The sequence below is a fragment of the Ambystoma mexicanum genome, chromosome 9 (genome assembly GCF_040938575.1).
Source record: "Ambystoma mexicanum isolate Mex_15411 chromosome 9, UKY_AmexF1_1, whole genome shotgun sequence".
NCBI classification, from domain to species: Eukaryota; Metazoa; Chordata; class Amphibia; order Caudata; family Ambystomatidae; genus Ambystoma; species Ambystoma mexicanum.
The window spans coordinates 483,686,572-483,708,518 of NC_090931.1; the positions used below are offsets into that span (position 1 = coordinate 483,686,572).

Below are 21,947 nucleotides of genomic sequence, written 5' to 3' on the forward strand. Positions count from 1 at the left end.
CTAGACTTTGATGTCATTGGTCTTACTGAGACATGGTTCACGGCCAGCTCTGTCACGAGCTTTAACACTCTCCTCCCTGATGGCTACAAGATCCTCTCAGCACCCAGATCCTCCCAGTCCCATGGGGGGTAGCCCTGATCTTTCCTGAGTGGATTCCTGCCTCTATCATTCCCACTTGGACCTACTCCTCTTTCGAACGCCCGGTAGCTCCCTTCCTCCTGAGGGAGGGCCAACATGTGTACCCCAACCTGGATGATTGGTTGGTAAGGGGTTTGTCGCAGGAACGGGCAAGGAGTCTCTCATGGCGACCATGGGCCTTTTGCAACGGCTGGGATTCGCCGTCAACTTCGACAAATCATATTTGACGCCGTCCAGGGAATTGGCGTTTCTGGGGGCTCAGTTTCTTACCCAGGACAATGTGGTAAAACCTTCCAGCGAGCAAGTGGACAAGTTGCGGTCCAAAGCTGGCGAGTGGAGAAGGGGTACAGTGGTCTCGGTCCGAGGTTACATGACGCGGTTGGGGGCCATGGCGTTGTGTATTCCCTCTCATTCACAATTGCCGCCTGTTCATGTGGCCGATGCAGGAGTTCCTCGCAGACAGGTAGTCACAGAGTCGAGGATTGTGGTCAGACAAGCTGGTGGTCGACGAGGGCTTAGTGGACGCCCTTCGGTGGTGAACTTGCACGCCCAATCTTGTAAGGGACATGCCCTAGCTGGAGCCGGAGTTCCAATTCACGATCGTGGCAGATGCTTCCCAGAAAGGGTGGGGGGCTCACCTCGACAAGTCACAGGTACGAGGGCTTTGGTCTCGGGAGGGGACTTCATTGCATATCAGTGTGCTCGAGTTTTGGGGCGGTGCACTGTGCCCTGAGTATGTTTCTTCTGTGCGTTTGCGGAGCGGTGGTGAGGGTGTTGACGACAATACCACCACAATGTTCTGTTTAAGGAAGCAGGGCGTCACAAATTCCCAAGTCCTGTCAAAGGAGGCGCAGGACGTTTGGCATTGGTCTCTAGCTCAAGGGATCAGTATTGTCGCTTTCCATCTGCCGGGGGTTCTGAATGTTCAAGCGGACGCACTGAGCAAGGACGCCAGTCAGCTGAACGAGTGGAGGCTTAAGGTGCAGCAGGTGGCAAGAATCTTCCGGCGATGGGGATCTCCCCCGATAGACTTGTTCGCTATGATGGAAAACACAGTGTCCGGAGTTTGCCAGCAGAGGGGCTCATCCAGAGTCAATGGGGGACGCATTCTCATTCCCGTGGACGGGCCTCTTTGCGTATGCGTTTCCACTGATTCGGAGGACCATCCAGTGGGTGCCGAAGTATCGGCGTAGGGTGATTTTGGTAGCCCTGTTCTGGCCCAGGCAGACATGGTTTTCAGATCTCCTGCATCTAGCGGTGGAAGAGCCGTTTTGTTTAGGAGCGGATCCGGATCTCCTGTCTCAGGACGTCGGCAGGGTGTGGCATCACGATCCGGCATCTCTCAGCCTGGCGGCATGGCTCCTGACCACTCAGAGTTCGGTCATCTAGGAATCTCTGGATCTTTGAGGTGGCAAGGGCCCCTTCTACCAATGTCTTGTATGGTCATAAATGGGCGAGATCGTGTGCCTGGTGTGAGGGTCACCCTTAGATAAAACCGTTGGACGTCTCCGTGGCTCAGGTTCTCCCGTTCTTGTTAAGGGGGCCTGGCGTTATCCTCAATCAAGGTGCATTTGGCGGCGATTTCTAAGTTCACGAGAAGGCGCCATGCTGCTCCTCTGTTTAGCGATCGTTTCGTGAAACATTTTCTGAAAGGGCTATTTTGGACATTTCCCCCGGAAAAATGGTTTGCACCGGAGTGGAGCCTCCATGTATTTCTTTCAACTTTGATGAAACCTCCATTTGAACCCATGTCGACGGCTTCTTCGAAGTTCCTCTCGTGGAAGGTGGCGTTTCTGGTGGCAATTACCTCGGCCAGACAGGTGTCCGAATTGCAGGCACTGGTCATTGACCCGCCTTACCTGAGGTTCATGAAAGACAAGGTTCTCCTGGCTACTAACCAACACTTTATCCCGAAAGTGCCGTCAGATTTTCACAAACTTGCCTCTATTGCCTTACCCTTGTTCTTGGCCAATGCATCCACGCCGGCAGAAAAGGCCCTTCGTTCTCTGAATGTTAAGAGGGCACTCAAATTTATCTGAACCGTACGCAGGACATCAGGAAGTGTCAAAGCAGCTGTTTGTGGCATTTGGGCCCTCCAACAAGGTGCAGTCTATTTCCAAACAGGGACTTTTTCATTGGGATTCATCTACAATTTTGTTTTGTCACACGAAAAATGGCAAGCCTTTGAGGAGTGCTCGGAAGGCTCATTCTATGCGGTCCACAGCGTCGTCATCGGCGCTATGGTCTGGGATTCCCGCTGGTGGACAGTTGCCAGGCTGCTTCCTGAGCAGTGCTGCATACCTTCACCAGGCATTACTGTCTGGGGCAGCAACATGTGGAAGATGTGCAGGTGGGACGGGCGGCTGTTTCAGTAAGGTAGGCCCTGCAGCTTCATATTTTTTTTTCTTCTATTTTACTCTGTCACTTGCTGGGTTTGTTGTCTCATGTATGTGATAAGATGCTATTTGTTGGTTTGCCTGTGATACACCACCACACATTGGTTGTACTGCTATGTAATCTATTCACAGCAGGTGACTCCATGAACGATCCAATGCTGGAGAAGGGAGTAGTTTACTACCTGTAACTCCATTTCTCCAGCGTTGGTATCTTTCATGGATTCACATGCGCCCACCGGCCGCCCCTGCAGGCAAACCTAGGGTTCGGGTTCCCTCTACTTTGGAGGTTAAAATCTCAAGGGAAGCCGCGGAGGCAGGGCTATTTATAGCAGATGTCCTATTGGCGTGGTTTTAAGCACCCAAAAAGAACGTCGATATGACACTAGTGTCGCAGTCTTCCATAGCAAAACGCTAAGTTAAAGTTACTGAGGTTTCCCAGCCTGACGACGGGAAATATTCACAGCATGTGAATCCATGAAAGATACCAACGCTGGAGAAATGGAGTTACAGGTAAGAAACTACTCCCTTCTGTTTTGCCGTACTTTTTGCATTGTCTTCTTCTCCCTTATATTGATTGTACAGATTAATATGCAGAGAGTTTTGGTATTTCTTCAGTTAAGTAATGAGACAAAGAAGAGTGACATAGAGGTACTCAAAGTCCTACTTTTCCTTGGCACGCTACTTACGAGCCTCTGGATCTACCAACATCCTATTAATTATCATTCTGCCTTGCTGTTATGTACAGGACAGTCTGGAGCAAAGAGCCAGTTTTTAGGGATCAGAATAAGGGGAGGAAAAATGTCTAAAAGAAAACGGGAGGTTTGCTGTAGCATGTGTACGCAGTATGCCTATCTAATGATGCTGGCAGCTTCAATTTAGAAAGTAATTTAATGAGAAAGAGCTGCAGTTTGAGTAATGCAGATCACTCGATGTAATTGAGTCATTCTGTTCCGGAACTGCTGGCAGTCATCATTAATTTTGACTTATCTTCCTTACGTTCAATGTCATTTTTGTGTTTTCTCTTTACAGTTTTGGCCCAGAGAGGCTATTTCAAAGACAAATCGTTTGTTAACTATCTCAAATACTTGCTGTACTGGAAGGAACCAGAATATGCCAAATATCTGAAGTAAGTGTTACAAGGCATAGCTGCAAATGAGTAATCAAACATTCACATGTCTTTTAAAGGGCTTTTTAAATTGACATATTGAGAGCCCATAGAAACTGCAGTCTAGAAGGTAGTACAAAAGGTGATCTGACTGAGTAATAGCGATGTGTGTTGTCGCTTATGTTGCCAGCTGTTCTGGAGGAAGTGAATACTGCTGGTGGTAGGGTTTCGAACTGATAGTCTGCAATGATACAGTATGAATCGAAATTGAAAAAAAGAGAGAACGAAATTTGCATAAAATTGTTGGAAAGGACTTTTCATCGTGCTGCCATTTTTTGAGCTTTTTAATACCTGGATCTGCCTTGTTTTTTTGAAAGACTAAAAAGTCAAATCTTACTGCCCATTGCGAAATTCTCTGTATTTTGCTTGTATACTGATGCTTCTCTGTAACATGCCAGCCCAGTGACCTCACCACTCTTTTGTCCCACACCTACCTGCCTTGGCCCCCCCCAGTATCTCCATCCTCTCCTCGCCTCCACCCCCATGACGTTTTCTGTTTCTCCTATCTTTTCCAACTGCTTCTCCATTGACTATCCTTCCCTTCTTACTAAGTCTGGTAAGAAGTTCAAAAAGGATATCTTGACCTCTAACCCTGGTCTTCCTATCGCCGACACCTACTCCAATGCTTCCTCCAGAAAGATCTTCACCGACATCCTCTTTGTCGTTCCTTTGCCAGATCTATGGACTCCTCATATGATCTCTGTGCTCTGCCCTATCTCCTTCTCTCCCATTAATGTTGGCACTCGCTGGGAAGTTCTCATGGCTTCCTTCGACTCCTCTAAAGTCATCATTAATGTCTACCTAAATGGCACTGTCATGGTCCAAAGCCCTCAGGCCAATCTCCTCCTCTTTGATAGGCGCTTCCCTCGCCTCATCAATTTCCACTCATCTCCTGCTATCCCCTCCTCTCCCACCTTGGCTACCTTGCCGTCTCTCTCCTCCTCCTCTTCTGACCCTCCTAGGGCTCTTTCTCCTCCGCAGGACATACCTCTGATGTGTACCCCTCCCCGGAAGGTCTTTAAGGCGGTAACCTTCTTCAGATTGCCACTCTCCACTCTCGCTTTGCTGTCAAACACTGCTCTGACATCTGCCACTTCCTTGAAGAACTAGACTTTGATGTCCTTGGTCTTACTGAGACATGGTTCACGGCCAGCTCTGTTACAAGCTTTGACACTCTCCTCCCTGATGGCTACAAGATCCTCTCAGCACCCAGATCCTCCTGAGTGGATTCCTGCCTCTATCATTACCACTCAGATCTACTCCTCTTTCAAATGTCTTGTCTCTAGGCTTTCTCTCACGCCTACCCATTCTCTTACTGTGGCTACCATCTACCGGCCTCCTTGTCAAATCACCTCATTTCTCTCTGAATGGGAAGACCTCTCCTCCTCCCTCCTGGCTTATACCACTCGACTCCTCCTCCTCGGTGACCTCAATATACATTTAGACTCCTCCTCTGTACTCTTCCGTGACCTCTGCGACTCCCTTTCCCTGTCCATCCTCCCCTCTGGCCCAACTCGCTCTGCAGGGCACACACTCAATGTCTTGATCTCCTCTGACCTTCCCCTCTCCATCCCTCTGACCACTCCTCTCTCCTGGAGCGATCACTCCCTGCTCTCCTCTCATCTCTTCCTCCCTTCCCCCACCCAAGCCAAGCCTACCCCAACACTGCCACCTACCTTCTCGGACATCCGGCCCATGTTGAGGCTTTGGCCGCCACTTTCTCTTCCCCCCCAACCCCCTCCACCTTTGACTGTCTCACATCCTGACACAGCCCTGTGTCTGCTCTACTCTTCAATTTCTGACACTCTTGATGCTCTTGCCTCTGTCATGAGCATCCGTTTGAAGTCCAAAGTCAAGTGCAATTCCTGGTATGACTCTGACCTAGCTACACTTAAACCTAAGTGTAGGGCGGCTGAGAGGAAATGGAGGACTTCCTGTTCATCCTCTGACAAACTGGCCTGTCGCCTGCTACAAAGGCAATACCGACTCTCTGTCCTCACCAAGAAGAGAGTCCACACTCAAGCTTGTGTCTCTGAGGCATATAACAACTCGGCCAAACTCTTGCTGCAGTCTGTACCCCTCCTGTTGCCTCCCAGGCTCTTTGCAATGCCCTTGCCTCTCACTTCGTTGAAAAAAAAACAGGGCATCCTGTTCACCCTCTCCGCCCCACCCCTCCTCTCCCCTCTCCATCTGTGCTTGCTGACCCACCTTTAGCCACCCCCCCACCATCCTTCTTGTCCTTTCCTCTTTTCTCCCCAGACGAGGTCGCTAGACAAGTCAGATCTTTGAAAGCCTTCTCAAAACCGGTTCATCCCTGTTCCTCTAAAACCATCAAGGACCACATTGACACCCTCGCTCCGGCCCTTGCTGATTTTTGCAACCACTCCTTTGCCTCAGGATCCTTCCCCTCCCCTCGGAAGCACTCCCTTGTGCATCCTCTTCTCAAGAAACCCACCGCTGATCCTTCTTGTCCAGCTAACTATCGCCCAATTTCAATTACACCCTTTCTGGGCAAAGTCCTGGAAAAGTTGGCCATCTCTCAGCTTAACCTTCATTCCAATTCTGTTGGCTGTCTCCATGACCACCAGTTTGGCTTCAGAGCTGCCAGAAGCACGGAAACTGCTCTCCTGAACATCCGTGAAGATCTGCTCTCCAAACTTGACGCTAACATTCCCTCTGTCCTCATCCTCCTCAATCGCTCTCATGTCTTCAACACAGTCAACCATACCATCCTGCTCAACCGTCTCCGTGAAAACCTGGGTATCACTGATCAGGCTCTGGCCTGGCTGACCTCTTTCCTCTCAGATCGACCCTCCCAGGTCCAACTTGGGTCCTTCCTTTCATCTATATTCCTCTCTACCTGTGGTATTCCACAGGGGTCTAACCTCTCGCTCTGGCTTTTCAACCAATACCTGGCAACTCTCGCCCACTGCATTGCCACTGTCTGCTAAAATTTCCAGTGCTACACTGACGACACTCAACTCATTTTCAGGCTGCCCTCTGCCACCTTCTCTCCCTCTCTCATCTCTGATTGCCTAACTGCCATTCAAGATTGGTGTGCCGCCAATGATCTTTGTCTGAATGCCAGCAAGACGGAGATCCTCCTCATCGGCACACCTTCACCATCCTTTCCCCTCACTCTGGCGAGCCTCGCTTGGCCCTTCTCCTACCCCCACTTGCGAGTCTAAGAACCTCTTGGGTCATCTTTGACTCCACCCTTTCCTCCTTCGCCCACATCTCTGAGGTCTTTAAAAAGTCAAATTTCCTACTGCACCTTCTCATAGGTACTCTGCCTTTCCTCTCCTTCCCCCAGAAGCTCATGGTATCCCAAGCTCTGTTTCGCTCTTTGTTGGACTATTGTAACAGCCTCTTTCTTAATCTACCTGCCTCTACTCTCTGCCCTCTGCAACTAAACCAGAACAGGACTGCGAGACTTGTCCTTGGCCTCAAGCCCTGGCATCGTATCTCTCAGCTCTGAAATCTCTCCATTGGCTCCCAGTGGATGAAAGGATTAAATTCAAAACGCTGTGCATTGTCCACAAGGCTTTCTGGGGCCTGGGTCCAAAATACCTTCAGCTTTCCCTCTGCAAATACCTCCCCTCTCGAGCTCTTCTCTCCTCTACCTCGAACTCCCTCAGGGTCTGTCGTTTTTCAAAGAAATTAGCTGGGGGTAGATCTGTCTTCGGCTAGGGCCTCCCTCTGGAACAGCCTCCCTGCCACTCTAAAACTTGAGGAGAACCATCTCTGGTTCTGGAAGCACCTCAAGACCTTCCACTTTTCTTCTGCCTTTGCTCCCCCTCTCCCCTGCTGATCTGTTCTCTCTTGGCACCGTGCATCTGGCCACCCTCTGTCCTCCGGGCCCAGGTACCTGCTTACCCCGTCACCCTCCCGCACTGCCTCCGGGCCACCCCTTGCACTGGGGTCTGTATCTGTACCCATACAGCCCCCCCTTTTTCTTCCTGCACTTATCAGACCTGCCCTGTCTGCTGCCTTTAACCTAGCACTTGCAAATTGCTGGCTGCACTACCACTGTTTGTTGCCTTTATTATTTATTTATTGTTATTTATCTGTTTCTCTTCTGCTTTGCACTTTCCACTTCTCGCCCCTTCCATGCACTTTTCCCCCTCCCCTTCCCCTCCCCCTCCCCCTCTCCCATGCACTTGCGCGTTCTCAATGTCACTGGGCCTAGTAAGATCCCTGTCCCCCTCCCTTGCCTTGTTGCGCTCTAAAACACTTGTATACGAGCGCAATAGAAATAAAATATCAATATCAGTGATATTGAAGTAGGACTCTGTCTGATCTTTGATGGGTAATCGACTGTCTGAGCCTGCTGCCATGTGGGAATAGCAGACAGCCTGAGTCTCCGGGTTGCACCAGGTTAGAGAAATTGGGAAATCGCCACCAAGCATGGATATCAAAAATGCCTCGGCATTCCCATTGTTTATGGGCAGAGTTAATTTCAAGTGCCCTGTTTGACGTGTAATACCCTAAAAGAATAATTTAAACAGTCTCCGATATTGGAGTCTGGCACATTTTATATCCTCTGGTCCACCTTCAATACAACCAAGAACCTACAAATAGTCTTGCATAGTCTTTAGTATGTGGTCCATTTAATCTATTTACTGTCTTCCTATATATATATCTAAATGTGTGGCCTCTGATACATCTGTGGTAACCATCACAATAAAGTGATTTGTTGACTTTTTACCGTTTTTCCCCTATTACACTATCTCACATTGGGGAGTACTTTTTGTTGAGTGAGCACCAAAATCACTCTAAAGTGGTCATTATGAGTGTCTCATTCCCTTCTTACCATGAATACTACATGCAGTAAGTACTGTTACCTCATAGTATCGTACCCTAACCGGGCCACCTGAATTTTGTTTTTGGCTGGATTAGGTAAAACCCTGCCACCCAGGTAGTACTTCAGAAATGTCCCATATCCATGTAAAAAAAAAAAAAATAGATAAATGTCCATCCCTGTTTGATGGATGGCAATGCATCTGGGACAGAAGTGGCACGCACTACTGTTTTAATTTTCCTAAGCAAAAGAAATACACCGAAAGGCCAATGAAGACCCTTCGAATGGATTGTGTCCTCCCACGTATTCCTAACATTTTTCAGTAAGAGGGCGCTGTGCGTCGATGCCTGGTCGAGTTGATGTCCCTCGGAGGCCTTCGTCTTGACGTCGTCATCACAGGTATAAGTAGCTCGTGCAGCGCCCGTTTCTCAGCTTCGTTTTTCCGCGCTTCACAGCTTCGGTAACATAATGCTTGGTTCTGTGTGATACTTCGATTTTCTTCGAGTTTTGTGAGAACATTTATTGAGTTTTTGACAAGATTGCTACTTCATCGACTCCATCTACTCCTCGGTCCGGATTTAAAAAGTGCAGGGACTGCGGTGCTAAAATGTCTGTGACGGACCCTCACAGGATCTGCCTGCGGTGTCTAGGGTCAGAACATCCGTGTTCGGAGTGTGACTAGTACACCTTACCTCGGGGGAGAGAAACTATAAATGCTGCATACCCTTAACCCCAAAGAAATTGCGCCTCTTAGTCGCAGGCCACATTTGCCTTTCCGATTGCACATTATAGCTGCTCTATGCCATATATGCCTTTTTGATTGCACCTCAGTGCGTCTCATAGCCATTAACAGACCACTTGCATTGTGTTGTGCCTTATGGTCATTAACAGACCACATCTGATAGTATTGTGCCTTATGGTCGCTAACAGACCACATTTGATTGTGCTGTGCCTTATGGTCGTTAACAGACCATGCATTTTAGTTCATATTGTGATTCTTGAATAGCATGATCCATATCACTAGGTGAACCCCCGGTTATAACCAGCCGCCCGCAATCTATGTTGCGACACCCTAGCCAGACATACTAGCGAAATAAGGGAAGTAACGTGAACCAGTTAACTACTCTAACTACCGTGTGTAGAAACCTGACCTCCCTGACCCTCCTAACTACAATCATGGCCTTTGCTACCTACAGCACTAGCCCCCCCACAGACAGAAACTGACTTAGGGCAAGACTACCTTGCATATACGAACCCAAAAGAAACTGTACAAACAATACTGTTAGATCCCCAACTATACAGACGCACTTGGATAAGCAAACTCAAGCCACAAAACCCTCAACTCTGACCCCAAATCCCACTCACTTTCATAAAGAGAAACACCCTCGTCAAAACAAGCACACAGATAAATCTGCAAGCTATCCTATTCCTAAGACTACCTTATCACTTACTGGATCCCTTATCAACGCCAGATCCATGGTAGCCCATGCAACTGAAATTGCTGACATACTAAACAGCAGCATCGACCTCCTTGCCGTAACAGAAACCTGGCTCCAAGAGGCAGCAGGACCCTCCTTGATGCTAGCCGTACCTGACAATTACCAGATCCATAGAGGAGATGGACCTAATGCTAAAGGCGGTGGCCTAGCCATCATCGCTAAAACTACTTTGCCTATCAGACTCACCACTTCACCTCCCTGTGCTTCCTGCAAAGTACTCTCAGCAAAATTGCAACTCTCTAATAACCGCACGCTAACTATTCACTTGATCTATAGGCCCCCAGGTCCCTTGGGAACCTTCGAAGATGACCTTACCACCCTCATAGCTAACAATACCCAAATTCATTCGCAAACACTGTTGCTGGGCGACTTTAACATTGGCTTTAATGAGCCAGATAACAAAAAATGCCCTCTATAACATCTATCCTAAATGACCACGGCATTACCCAAAAGGTCCTCACCCCCACACATGTTAAAGGTAGAACCCTTGACTGGGTATCTGAACTTAACTGTAACGTAGTCATTACTGACATCACCCCTCAACCATGGACCGACCACTATCTAATAAATTTCACTGCCACACCTGTCCTCCTCAGCCCTAAAATTATCAAAATGATACCACCACTCCCCACCAGAAATAAAAAAGACATTACTACAGAAAAACTCATCCCCCTCCTCCTGCCTACTATCAATGGCCTGAAGAACAATACTGATCCAGACACCCTAGTAGACACCTTTTAATAAAGCTGTCTCATGCACTAGATACTATTGCGCCTCCCAAACTACGCAAAGCTAAACAAGAAGCCCACCTTAATGCTTGGTTCACACCCCAGCTTAAGGACCTTAGAAAGCAGAAACGAAAACTCCAAACTATATGGCGCAATTCGCTTACCGACGACAACAAAGCTAATTTAACCCAATTCACCAAATATTACAAGACAGAAATTATCAATACAAAAAAAAAATCTATTCAATGACAATTACTAATGCCAAATCGAATACCAAGGAACTTTTTGCCATCCTCTGGGAAATGGAATCCCCCATCTAACCTACTGACACGGTCCCCAAGGACAAGATATGGTGCACTAACATACAGAACGTCCTATCGAATAAAATTTCCACCCTCCAACTTAAAATACCTAATAAAAAGGACGCCCTCTCTCCTACTGATCAACAAGTACCTCTAGTGACTGAACCTAATACTAGCCCCCCTTTCAGCTTCAAACCTATCTCCATCATCGACACAGAAAAGGTTATCCTCTCACTGAGGCCTTCCAACTGTAAGGGCGACAGTTGCCCAGCTCAAATAATAAAGGACGCAGCCAGATATTTAGCCCCATTCATCTCTAAGCTCATTAACTCCTCCTTCAAATCCAACACAGTGCCAGCCAACCTAAAAGAATCCTGGGTCCTCCCCCTTCTTAAAAAACAAACCCATGATCCATCCATCCCAACCAATTATAGGCCTATCACCACTGTACCTTTCCTACTAAAAATTATCAATAGAGTAGCCTATCTCCAAATTCAAGATTACTTAGAAGCTAGCCATCTACTAGGCTTGCGCCAATCGGGCTTCCGCCCTCTCCATGGTACTGAAACAGCCTTGATAGATCTTAAAACTAAAATTGAGGAATTCAAGGATACTGGGAAAACAGCATTGCTACTCCTACTGGACTTGTCAGCAGCTTTTGATCTGGTGGATCATGCAGTTTTATGCAACCACCTCAAGCTTGCTGCCAATTTCACAGGGGAAGCTATAGCATGGGTCCAATCCTTTCGAGCCAACTGGACCATGAGTGTTTTCCACCTCCACTTGTGCCGATCCCATCCAAATTACATGTGGAGTCCCACAGGGCTCCTGTGTCTCACCCACCATGTACAACATTTTCACCAAGCCATTGTTCGACAAGTTGGACAGACTGGGGGTCACCTACACAAATTATGCAGATGACACCCAGATCCTCATACCCCTTTCGGGCAACTATGGAGTGGACCTGGCTTTGGTGAATATAATTTACATCCTCATTCAGGCATGGATGGCCACCCATGGCCTCTGCCTGAACGACGATAAAACTGAAATCCTGCTCCTCGGATCAGACCATAACCTAACTAAACTCACCCCGGACTATGCCTCATTTAACATCGACAATAATACTATTAAGGTTATGCGAGAGGTTAAAACTTTAGGTTTTTACCTCAACTCAGCTCTCACACTCAAAAAGCAAGTGAACTCCCTCGCCTCTACAACCACTTACACATGTAAACTCATCCGTGCTGCCAGACCCTTCCTGTCCAGTGCCAGCTGCCTCACCTTGGCCAATGCCCTTGTCATGTCCAGACTGGACTATTGCAACGCCTTATACTCAGGCGCAAATAAGTCGGTCATTGACAAACTCCAGAGATTACAAAATAACGCCCTAAGAGCAGCTTTGAATATCCCACGCAGAGAGCATATCTCCAAACACCGGACTGAGACCCACTGGCAAAAGATAAAGGACAGCATCCTCCTTAAAACTATTTCTCTCACATCCAAATGCCTCAACAATCAAGCACCCCCTACCTAGCTGAAAGAATCAACTGAAGACCCTCTAACCGACTGACGAGATCTGCCAACACCTTCTTACTTGAAGTCCCGAGATTCAAACTTACCACGGCGGGTGGATCTAGCTTCCCAGTTAGAGCTGCACAATCATGGAACATACTCCCACCTGACCTTAAACGCCCATTAACCTACACTAGATTCAGATGTAACGCGCTCAAATGGCTGCACAATAATGATATGTAACGATATTCACACTTATCTAGCTGATCACGTTATACATTTTAAGACAGTATTCTTCTACGCTTACCCATCTTGATCCTATATGTACTGTATCACTTGTATCATTTGTTGTAAGTTACCACTGTTTTGTAATAACCTGTGTCAGGCTTTGTAACTAAGCTTCGAATCTACTTGTACTGTTGCACCCAGCTGCCCAAGGGCTTGGAGCGCATTATCAAATAAAAAAACAAACAAACAAATGCATGTCGATGACGGCCAAGGCCTTGAGAGAGCGCAGAGGGAAGTTGAAGAGAGGTAAGCCTAAAAAATCTATTACCCCCTCCAAACGTAAATCGTTTGACGAGTCGAGGCCTTCGTCTCATCCTAAAAAACCTAAACGCTCCCGTTCCCATTAGCAAAGTGGGTCGCGTTATTCCCCGTCTTCAAGTCATGGCAAAAAGAGGCACCATAGGTTGCTGTCCACTTCCTCATCCAGTTCACCCGAATAGCTCATTTGTCTCTCAAAACATAGCACCTGACTCAATGGGAGGAATTCAGAGTTAGTATGATGGAGTTCGAGAACGCGGCCTTGCTCCCTTCGACAACACCTAGAGGCGATACCCGAGACAAAACACTTGGGAAGCACAGGAGCTTTGTGTCTTCGAACCTGTCTGTGGATACTCCTCGAGAGCGATCTCATCCCTCGAGTCGAGAGAAAGCCTCCATGAAACACAAAAAAATTGTCATTGACGCTGAAAGAAACCTGTACGGCAAGGCTGAAAAGTACGTCTTCAACGCCCTCTGCGCCAAAATTGAAGGAGAAGCCATCAACGCCACCTCCTCGAGGCCGTATATCCTAATTCCTTCGACACTATCGTCGAAGAACTCGACGTTTATGTTGAAGCAATTGACGACTTTGTGGAAACCTTCCAAGCCGTCGACAGTTTCGTCGAAGCCGTCGATGTCGACGGTGACGATTTCGACACTGTCGGCTCCCATTATGACGTCTATAGCGGTGCCTTCTTTTGCGAAGATTTGTACACCACAACCTCGCTCAGAGTATTTGAACTCTTTCTTCAATTTATGAAGATGCAGAATGTGGGACACTTTCTGTACCAGAGGAACTCGTATCGGAAGAGTCTTGTATGAAAAACCTGCAGGACTGTCTTCAAGAGGCAAGTGGTATTGACACTTCTCCTGAAATTGATTATGGTAAGGCAGATCCAGGAGATCATGCCGAGGGCACCTATAGACCACTCATGACAAGAGTCATGGAATACATGGGATGGTCCAGACCCACACCTGTTTTTGAACAGGGCGATTTAACGGACATATTGAATAAAGGACCACAGGAAGACCCAATTGTCCCATTTTCATAGAGCTCTGCAGAGGAGGGTAACTTCCAACTGGGAAACACCCAAGGTTGTCCCGGCAGTGAATTAAAGGCTAACAGCCAAATACAGAGCTTCAACTTCTGATCCTCTATACCTTTCAAAACATCCAACACCAAAAAGCCTTGTAGTACAGGCAGCTACTTCTTCTGGTAGACAAAATGCCTATCCCACGATTCCACAAGATAGGGACGATAAAAGATATGCCATGAGGTTTTCTCAGCCGGTAGTATGGCATCAAAATCTGCTAAAGCTACATGCACACTGGGGAGATTTACCCACACTCTTTGGGACTGTATTTATATGGTGGCTGACCACATCCCTGAAGGGGAGGAACAAGACGGTTTCTTGAACATTGTCAAGGATGGGAAGGATGCTATGTGCAAATCCCTCCAGGCTTGTCTCGACTCTGTTGACAGCATCAGCAGAGGCATGGCGGCTAGTACAGTGATCTGCAGGTTTGCGTGGTTGAGGAAGTCCGGATTTGCCCCAGACGTTCAATCCAGACTTCTCAACATGCCCTTTAATGGCACACATCTATTTGGGAATAAAGCTGATGAGAGTTTGGAGAAGCTGCAAACTTCCAAGGCGGCAGTCAAATCTCTTGGAGCTGCAATAAGGCAAACTCCAAACCGCCCCACAGGTGTGCCCTGTAGGTGTAGGTCCTTTCACTATTATTCCGCATTCGGAAAAGGCAGAGGACAGCCAACTCAAAGAGGTCAAAGACAATTCCCTGATGGTGGACTGGGTAGAGGTACTAAGACCGCAACAGCAGGGGCTGCCTTACCTTAAGCCACTCCGTCAGCCGATATAAAACCTCTCTGCGGTCTTCGTTCACAAGACTGCAGTAGGAGGCAGGTTGTCACTGCATCTGACAGAATGGCAGGCTATTACTTCAGATGCTTGGCCATTGGAAACAGTTGCCCAAGGTTACTGCCTATCTTTCCTGCAAAAACCTCAGGCATCCATCGGGGAACAACTCTTTGAAGGTTCCGGATCCGCTCCTTATGCAGGAGATTTTAACCCTGCTGGATAAAGGTGCTATAGAACCAGTACCTGTAGCAGAGAGGAACAAGGGTTGGTACTCCCCTTATTTTCTAATTCCAAAGAAGGACGGAGGATTGAGACCCATCTTGGACTTAAGAGACTTGAACAAGTTCCTCAGGAAGGACAAGTTCAAGATGATAACCCTTTCTCAAATCCTTCAGGCCCTCCAGCTTCAGGATTGGATGGTATCATTGGACCTCCAAGATGCTTAATTTGATGTGCTGATCCATTACAAGCACAGAGAGTACCTGAGGTTCGCCGTTGACAACTCTTAATATCAGTTTCGGGTTCTGCCATTTGGGCTAACCTCTGCCCTGAGGTATTTCACCAAGCTAATGATGGTTGTGGCAGCAAGTCTCAGGAGAGTGGGGATTCACGTCTACCCTACCGGAATGATTGGCTGATCAGGGCCAGTTCCCCAGAACAAGCCCTAGATCATCTCAGCTATACTTGCCACTCCCTCCACAGGCTGGGCTTCTCCCTCAACTTCAAGAAGTCCCACATGATACCATCACAAAGACTCCAATTCATCGGAGCAGTCCTGGATGCATCCCTGGGAAAACCTCGCCACCAGAGGTGAAGGCTCAAGACATTCTGCAGATGACAAAATTCCAGAATGCCCAACATCTTCCGGCCTTCGACTTTCTAAGGTTGCTCTGTCTCATGGCATCCTGCATTTTTCTAGTGCCAGAGGCTCGCCTTAGGATGAGATCTCTCCAGTGGGCTCTCGGGACCCAGTGGTCACAATTCTCAGGAAAGATGTCAGATCTCCTACAAATCCCAAACAGAGTCTCACTGAATCTTCAGTGATGTGCCTGCCGGGAGAACATCTTGAAAGGAGAACTGTTTTGGCAACCATGGCCGGAGATAACAGTAGTGATGGATGCCTCACTCACGGGGTGGGGAGTCCATACCAATGATTTTACCATCAGCAGTCGTTGGTCTCCATCAGAGTCCAAACTACATATCAACCTTTTAGAGCTGAGGGCAATCAGACTAGCGCTGAAGGCCTTTCTGCCCTCTGTACAGGCAAAGAATGTCCTGATAATGACAGACAACACAGTGGCCATGTACTATGATATGATATGGCATTTGTAACGCGCCTATACACAAGTACTATACTACTTCAACAAAAGAGAAGGTGTAGGGTCACTACCACTGTGCAGAGAGGCAATGCAGCTCTGGTTCTGGGCAATACAAGAAGTATTCTCTCTATCGGCAGTTCACTTAGCCGGAGAGAAGAACACAACGGCGGACACTCTGACCAGGCAGAGCGCAGTCTCCCACGAGTGGGAACTAGCTCAGGAAGTCCTTCAAGAGATCTTCACCCTTTGGGCAACCCCTCAAGTGGATCTGTTTGCGACCGGTGCCAACCGGAAGTGCGAACTGTTCTGCTCAAGGGAATTTCCCCCAAGAGGAGCTATAGGAGACACGTTTGTGATGGACTGGTAATTTCCACTTCTTTATGCATTTCCTCCAGTCCCCGTCATTCCTTGCATAATAAGGAGGTTGAGAAGGTTCAGGAAATCCATTATCCTAATTTCCCCAGATTGGGCCAGGAGGATGTGGTACCCGGACCTTTTGGACATGTCCATCTGCACCCCCGATTCATCTTCCACAAAGTGAGGAGGGTCGGGTTATCCATCTGGATATCGGGGCTCTCATCCTTCACGCATGGTATCTGAGAGGCTGAGATACAAGGATTGGGACCTCCCGTATGACGTAATGGAGGTTTTGCTTTCGGCCACAAGGCCAGCAACCAAATTTTTATATCACTGCCATTGGAATAGGTTCTGCAGCTAATGTAGAGATAAGAACGCTGACCCTTTCTCATGCAATACACCAATGGTGTTATCTTTTCTTTTGCTCTTGGCAAATCTGGGGCTCCAGATTGGTACCATCAAAGGTTATCTAGCAAACGCTTTCCATCTTCAAGCACACTGCAGAGGAAGTCTCCTATTTTAAGATTCCTCTGCTAATTCAATTCTTAAAGGGATTAACTAATGTTTATCCTCAGACTCCCTTTCAAGTCCCACTGTGGGATCTCAATTTGGTTTTAAACTTTCTAATGGGTGCTCTTTTGAGCCTCTTCATTCTTGTCCATTAAGACTTCTTACATTCGAAACAGTTTTCTTAGTTGCTATAACATCTGCCCAACGGGTGAGTGAGCTACAGGCTTTATCCTTCAAGCCTCCTCATACTGTTTTTCATAAAGACAGAGTAGTATTAAAGGTGAAGCCTAACTTTCTCCCCAAGGTTGTTTCTGAATTTCACTTCATTGAGAAAATAACTTTACCATCCTTTTATCCTCCACCACACCCGGGGAAAGAGGAAGAATGACTTCAGACTGGACCCTAGGTGTGCACTGAGTTTTTACATTACCAGATTGGCAAAACAGACAGAATGATCAGTTTGTGGGATATACAGGTCAAAAATCGGGTCTAGCCATCACCAAACAAACCATCTCTAGATGGATTATTTTAACTATTTCAGAATGTTAGACTGGCTGGTAAAGACCCCACAGAACATCTAAGGGCTCACTCGACCATGGGTGTCGCAACTTCGTCTGCTTTGCAGAGGGGAGTTGCAATAAAGGAGATTTGTGCAACTGCCATATGATAGTCTGCACACACCTTTATGAAATACTACAGCCTGGATTCCTCCACTAGCCAAGATTCTGTTTTTGGAGAAGCAGTACTGCACTCTGTGCATACTTGATCACTTGAATTTTACTCCCTCCTCCAAATTATGTAACTGCTTTGGGAGTGTATCAAAGATGAGGAATACTTTGGAGGACACAATCCATTCGAAGAACAAGTTACTTACCCATGGTAACGTTCTTTCGACTGGATGTTCCTCCCACATATTCCTGATCGCCCTTCCCATCCTACCCCGCAGTAAAACTTCCCTTGCGGTTAGTCTGCGTGCTCTAAAGCGGAGTAACGGTGTAACTCAAGCCAGTGCTTCGCTCTTCAAAACGGAACTGAGCAACGGGTGCTGCACAAGCTACTTATACCGGAGATGACGTCAAGACGGAGGCCTCTGTGGGACATCGACTCGGCCAGGTATCGACGCACAGCGCCGTCTACTGAAAAATGTATTCAGAGGCAGCAAGCTGGATATTAGGAAATATCAAAGATAAGGAATACGTGGGAGGAACATTCAGTCGAAATACCATGGGTAAGTAACTTGTTCTTCTGTCGATGTACACATGTTGAACATAGTGCATGGAAATGTGTGCAACTTTGTGTTTATACTGATGCCCATTGGACACTCATTTTTCTAATAAACAAATGTAACAAAATGAAGAATTTCTGGAATGATTGCGCCTGTTAATTTTGCTGTATTTACAGCATGTATTTACAGAATGCCCAATGAGGTAAATGACTCCTTACTCATGTCGATTTATAATCAGTAAAAATGTGTGGTATTCCAAATGCTCCTGCCATTCTCATAAAGAGTCCTTATGGCAAGTAAAGCAATGTTTGCTTGTTTACTAATTAAATCTAAAAAGAGACAAGATCACATTTCTCTTGCTTTTGATGACCTCTTCATGGTAAAATTGTAACAGTAAAAACGTGTTTTTGTTACGCAGTGCTTATGGCTACAATTTTGCAGCACCATCAAAAATGGCTTTTGCTATTACCTAGTGTACTGGTATGGTACTTAATGTATTGGGTCTACGACATTCCACCATGGTGGTCATTTAACTGCATTTTTATTCTCCATGGTATTTTTATGAACGCTCAGCCTTTATACCCCGCACCGTACTCAATCAGTGTCTTCCTCTAGACCACTACTGTTAGGGAGTTCTCATTTCAAATGGATTGTGTCTTCCCACATATTCCTCATCTTTGATATTCATATGTTGACATCTTTGTAACTTCAGAAAAAAAATGTTCTCAGTAGAGGGCGCTGTACTCGATGTTGTGGCGGTGATGTCCCTCGAGGGCCTCCGTCAGGCGTCAACGTCATCAATAGTATAAATAGCTTGTGCAGCGCCCATTGGCTTCAGTTCCGTTTTTCCAAAAGCTTTTGCTTCGAGTACTAACAGCGTGCTTCGTTTTTCTGTTGAAAAATGTCTTCATCTTCTACCCGTGCAACCCCAAAGTCGGGATTTGAGAAGTGCTAAGACTGCGGGTTGAAGATGTCTATAACGGATCCGCACCACGTCTGCCTGTGGTGTCTGGGTTCCGGGCAACGTACCGATGACTGCAGATCCTGTCAGTCCATGACAGAAAAAGCTCTCCGGGAACGCAGAGGTAAACTGGCGGTGGGGAGGGAGGCTTCGAAGTCATCTTTGAAGAAGGAAAGGAAGGCCAGGCAGTCTAGAGAGTCTACCCAACGTAAACAATCAAAGAGGTTCCTATCGAGGAGTCGATCAAGGCAGTCTTTGTCTTCTTCATCGAAGAAACAAGACCATAGGTCTCACTTTTCTTCGTCTGATTCCTCACCTGAGGTAATTGGGTGTTCGAGAAAGTCACATTCCCCACGTAAGTGGGATGCCTTTAGAGTGGAAATGATGAGAATCTTTGAGAATGCGGCCCAACCCCCTCAAAGGAATGGCGGAAGAGCCATGCCCCAGTCACTCCTTCGGACGACTCTGAGAAGTTGAAGGCTACTTCATCGAGGCTGAGCATGAAGCCGGCTTTACGTCGAGAGACTACTCGACCCGATGAAAAGGCATTGAAGGTATCGACTCGAGAACGTAGTCCGTTTTCGATACAGCCAAAGAAGCATAAAACATCAAGAGATTCGACAACTGTGTTGACGCCATTGGTGTCTAATATCTCAACGCCAAAATCGAAGGAGTTCAGAGTAAATTGACCCCTTTTTCGAAGCTGTCCTCAACACCGTCGACGGAAACTTCGATCCCATCGAAACCTGTTCCAATTCAGGTGCAGATTTTAAAGCCAATTCCAAAAAAAAAATACTTTAAGTTTATGTCCTCTATATATGAGGAGGAATTGGCCCCTGATAAGGAGATTTCTCCATTTGGGGTGCAGCTTGGCAATCAAAATGTCCCTGAGGAACTCATTGATCAGGAATCTAGAATGTAAGACCTTTGTGACTCCTTCTAATCTGCTAGTGGCCTTGACACTTCACCAGAATTGGAGTTTGGCAGGCCCGACCCCTCAGAACATGCAGATTCTGCCTACAGAAATCTCATGAACAGAGTTATGGAATACATGCGATGGAGTAGAGCTTCCCCAGTGTATGAGCAGGATGACATAAACGACATCCTAGACCAAGAGCAGCAGAAAGATCCAATTCTGCCCTTCCACAAAGCCTTTCAGAAAATGGTTATGGCTAATTTGGAAGCTTCAGAATCTGGGCCTCAAGTGAACAGAAGTTTCTCTAGGAAATATAGACCCTCTAGCAGCGACCCAGACTACCTCACCAAGCATCCTACACCTGAGAGCTTAGCGATTCAGGGTGCTAAATCAACCAGGCAATCTGCTTACCCCTCTATCCCTCCAGATAAAGATGACAAAAAGGTAGCTGCCTCGGCTCGCAAGGTTTTTACATCAGACAGCATGGCCTTGAAGTCTACCAATGTCACCTGTACTTTGTCTAGATTTTCCTATACCCTGTGGGACTGTGCTGCCATGGCGGCTGATCACATTCCGACTGGCGAAGAAAGAGACAGCTTCCTGGCTTTAGTAAAGGATGGAAAGGAGGCAATCTGGGAATGGCTCCAGTTAGGAATGGATATGGCTGACAGCAGATCCATGGCTTCAAGCACCGTACTATGCAGATTTGCGTGGTTGAGAAAGTCTGGGTTTGCACCAGATGTGCCAGCCAGACTGCTCAACATGCCCTTAGACAGCTCGAGGTTGTTCGGCAGCAAGGCGGATGCGTCTGGAGAAGCTGCAGACTTCCAAGTCGGCGGCTAAATCTCTTAGCGTCTCCATTCGACAACCTCAACAGCCCTATTCAGGCTCATCTTCCTGGAGGGGTCCTTCTTTTCATTTCTGTTCCTCAATTGGTAGAGGAAGAGGACAGGTCAGTCCGAGGGGACAAAGTAGATTCCCTCGTGCTGGACGAGGAAGGGGTGCTAAATCGGCCCCAGCAGCAGAAACTGTACCCTTAGCCACTGCTGCAGCCACCTCTAATCCTCTTTGAGGCCTTGAACCACAAGACCCTGGTGGGAGGCAGAATTTCTCAGGATCTGAGAGAATGGCGGGGCATTACTTCAGATGATTGGGCATTAGAAACAGTAGCCCAATGTTACTGCCTTCCTTTTCAGAAAAGGCCTCTGGATCATCCACCGGGATACTACTCTGCCAAAATTCCAGATCCGCTCCTTTTGCAGGAAGTTTTAACCCTTCTACAGAAAGGTGCAATAGAACATGTACCTGTAGTGGAGAGGAACAAGGGTTTTTATTTCCCCTATTTTCTCATTTCCAAGAAGGACGGAGCATTGAGACCCATCTTGGACCTAAGAAACTTGAAAAAGTTCCTCAGGAAGGACAAGTTCAGGATGGTTACCCTTTCTCAAATCCTTCAGGCTCTCTAACTCCAAGACTGGTTGGTATCATTGGACCTTCAGGATGCTTACTTTCATGTGCCAATACATCTCAAGCACAGAAAGTACCTGAGGTTCACGGTTCTCATTATTAGTTTAGAGTTCTGCCATTCGGGATGACCTCCGCCCGGAGGGTTTTCACCAAGTGATGGGCGTAGTGGCAGCAAGTCTCAGGAGAGGGGGATTCATGTCTACCCCTACATGGACGATTGGCTGATCT

At 47.3% G+C, this 21,947-nt stretch overlaps 1 protein-coding gene across 1 annotated transcript in view; it reads left to right on the forward strand.

Annotated features, from left to right (window-relative positions):
- MED31 (mediator complex subunit 31) overlaps window positions 1–21,947 on the forward strand; it is a 207,108-nt gene that overhangs the window by 142,389 nt on the left and 42,772 nt on the right. The window contains exon 3 of the mRNA XM_069615031.1: window positions 3,564–3,660. Within this exon, the coding sequence (XP_069471132.1) occupies window positions 3,564–3,660 (97 nt within the window). The remainder of the gene's footprint in view (window positions 1–3,563; window positions 3,661–21,947) is intronic.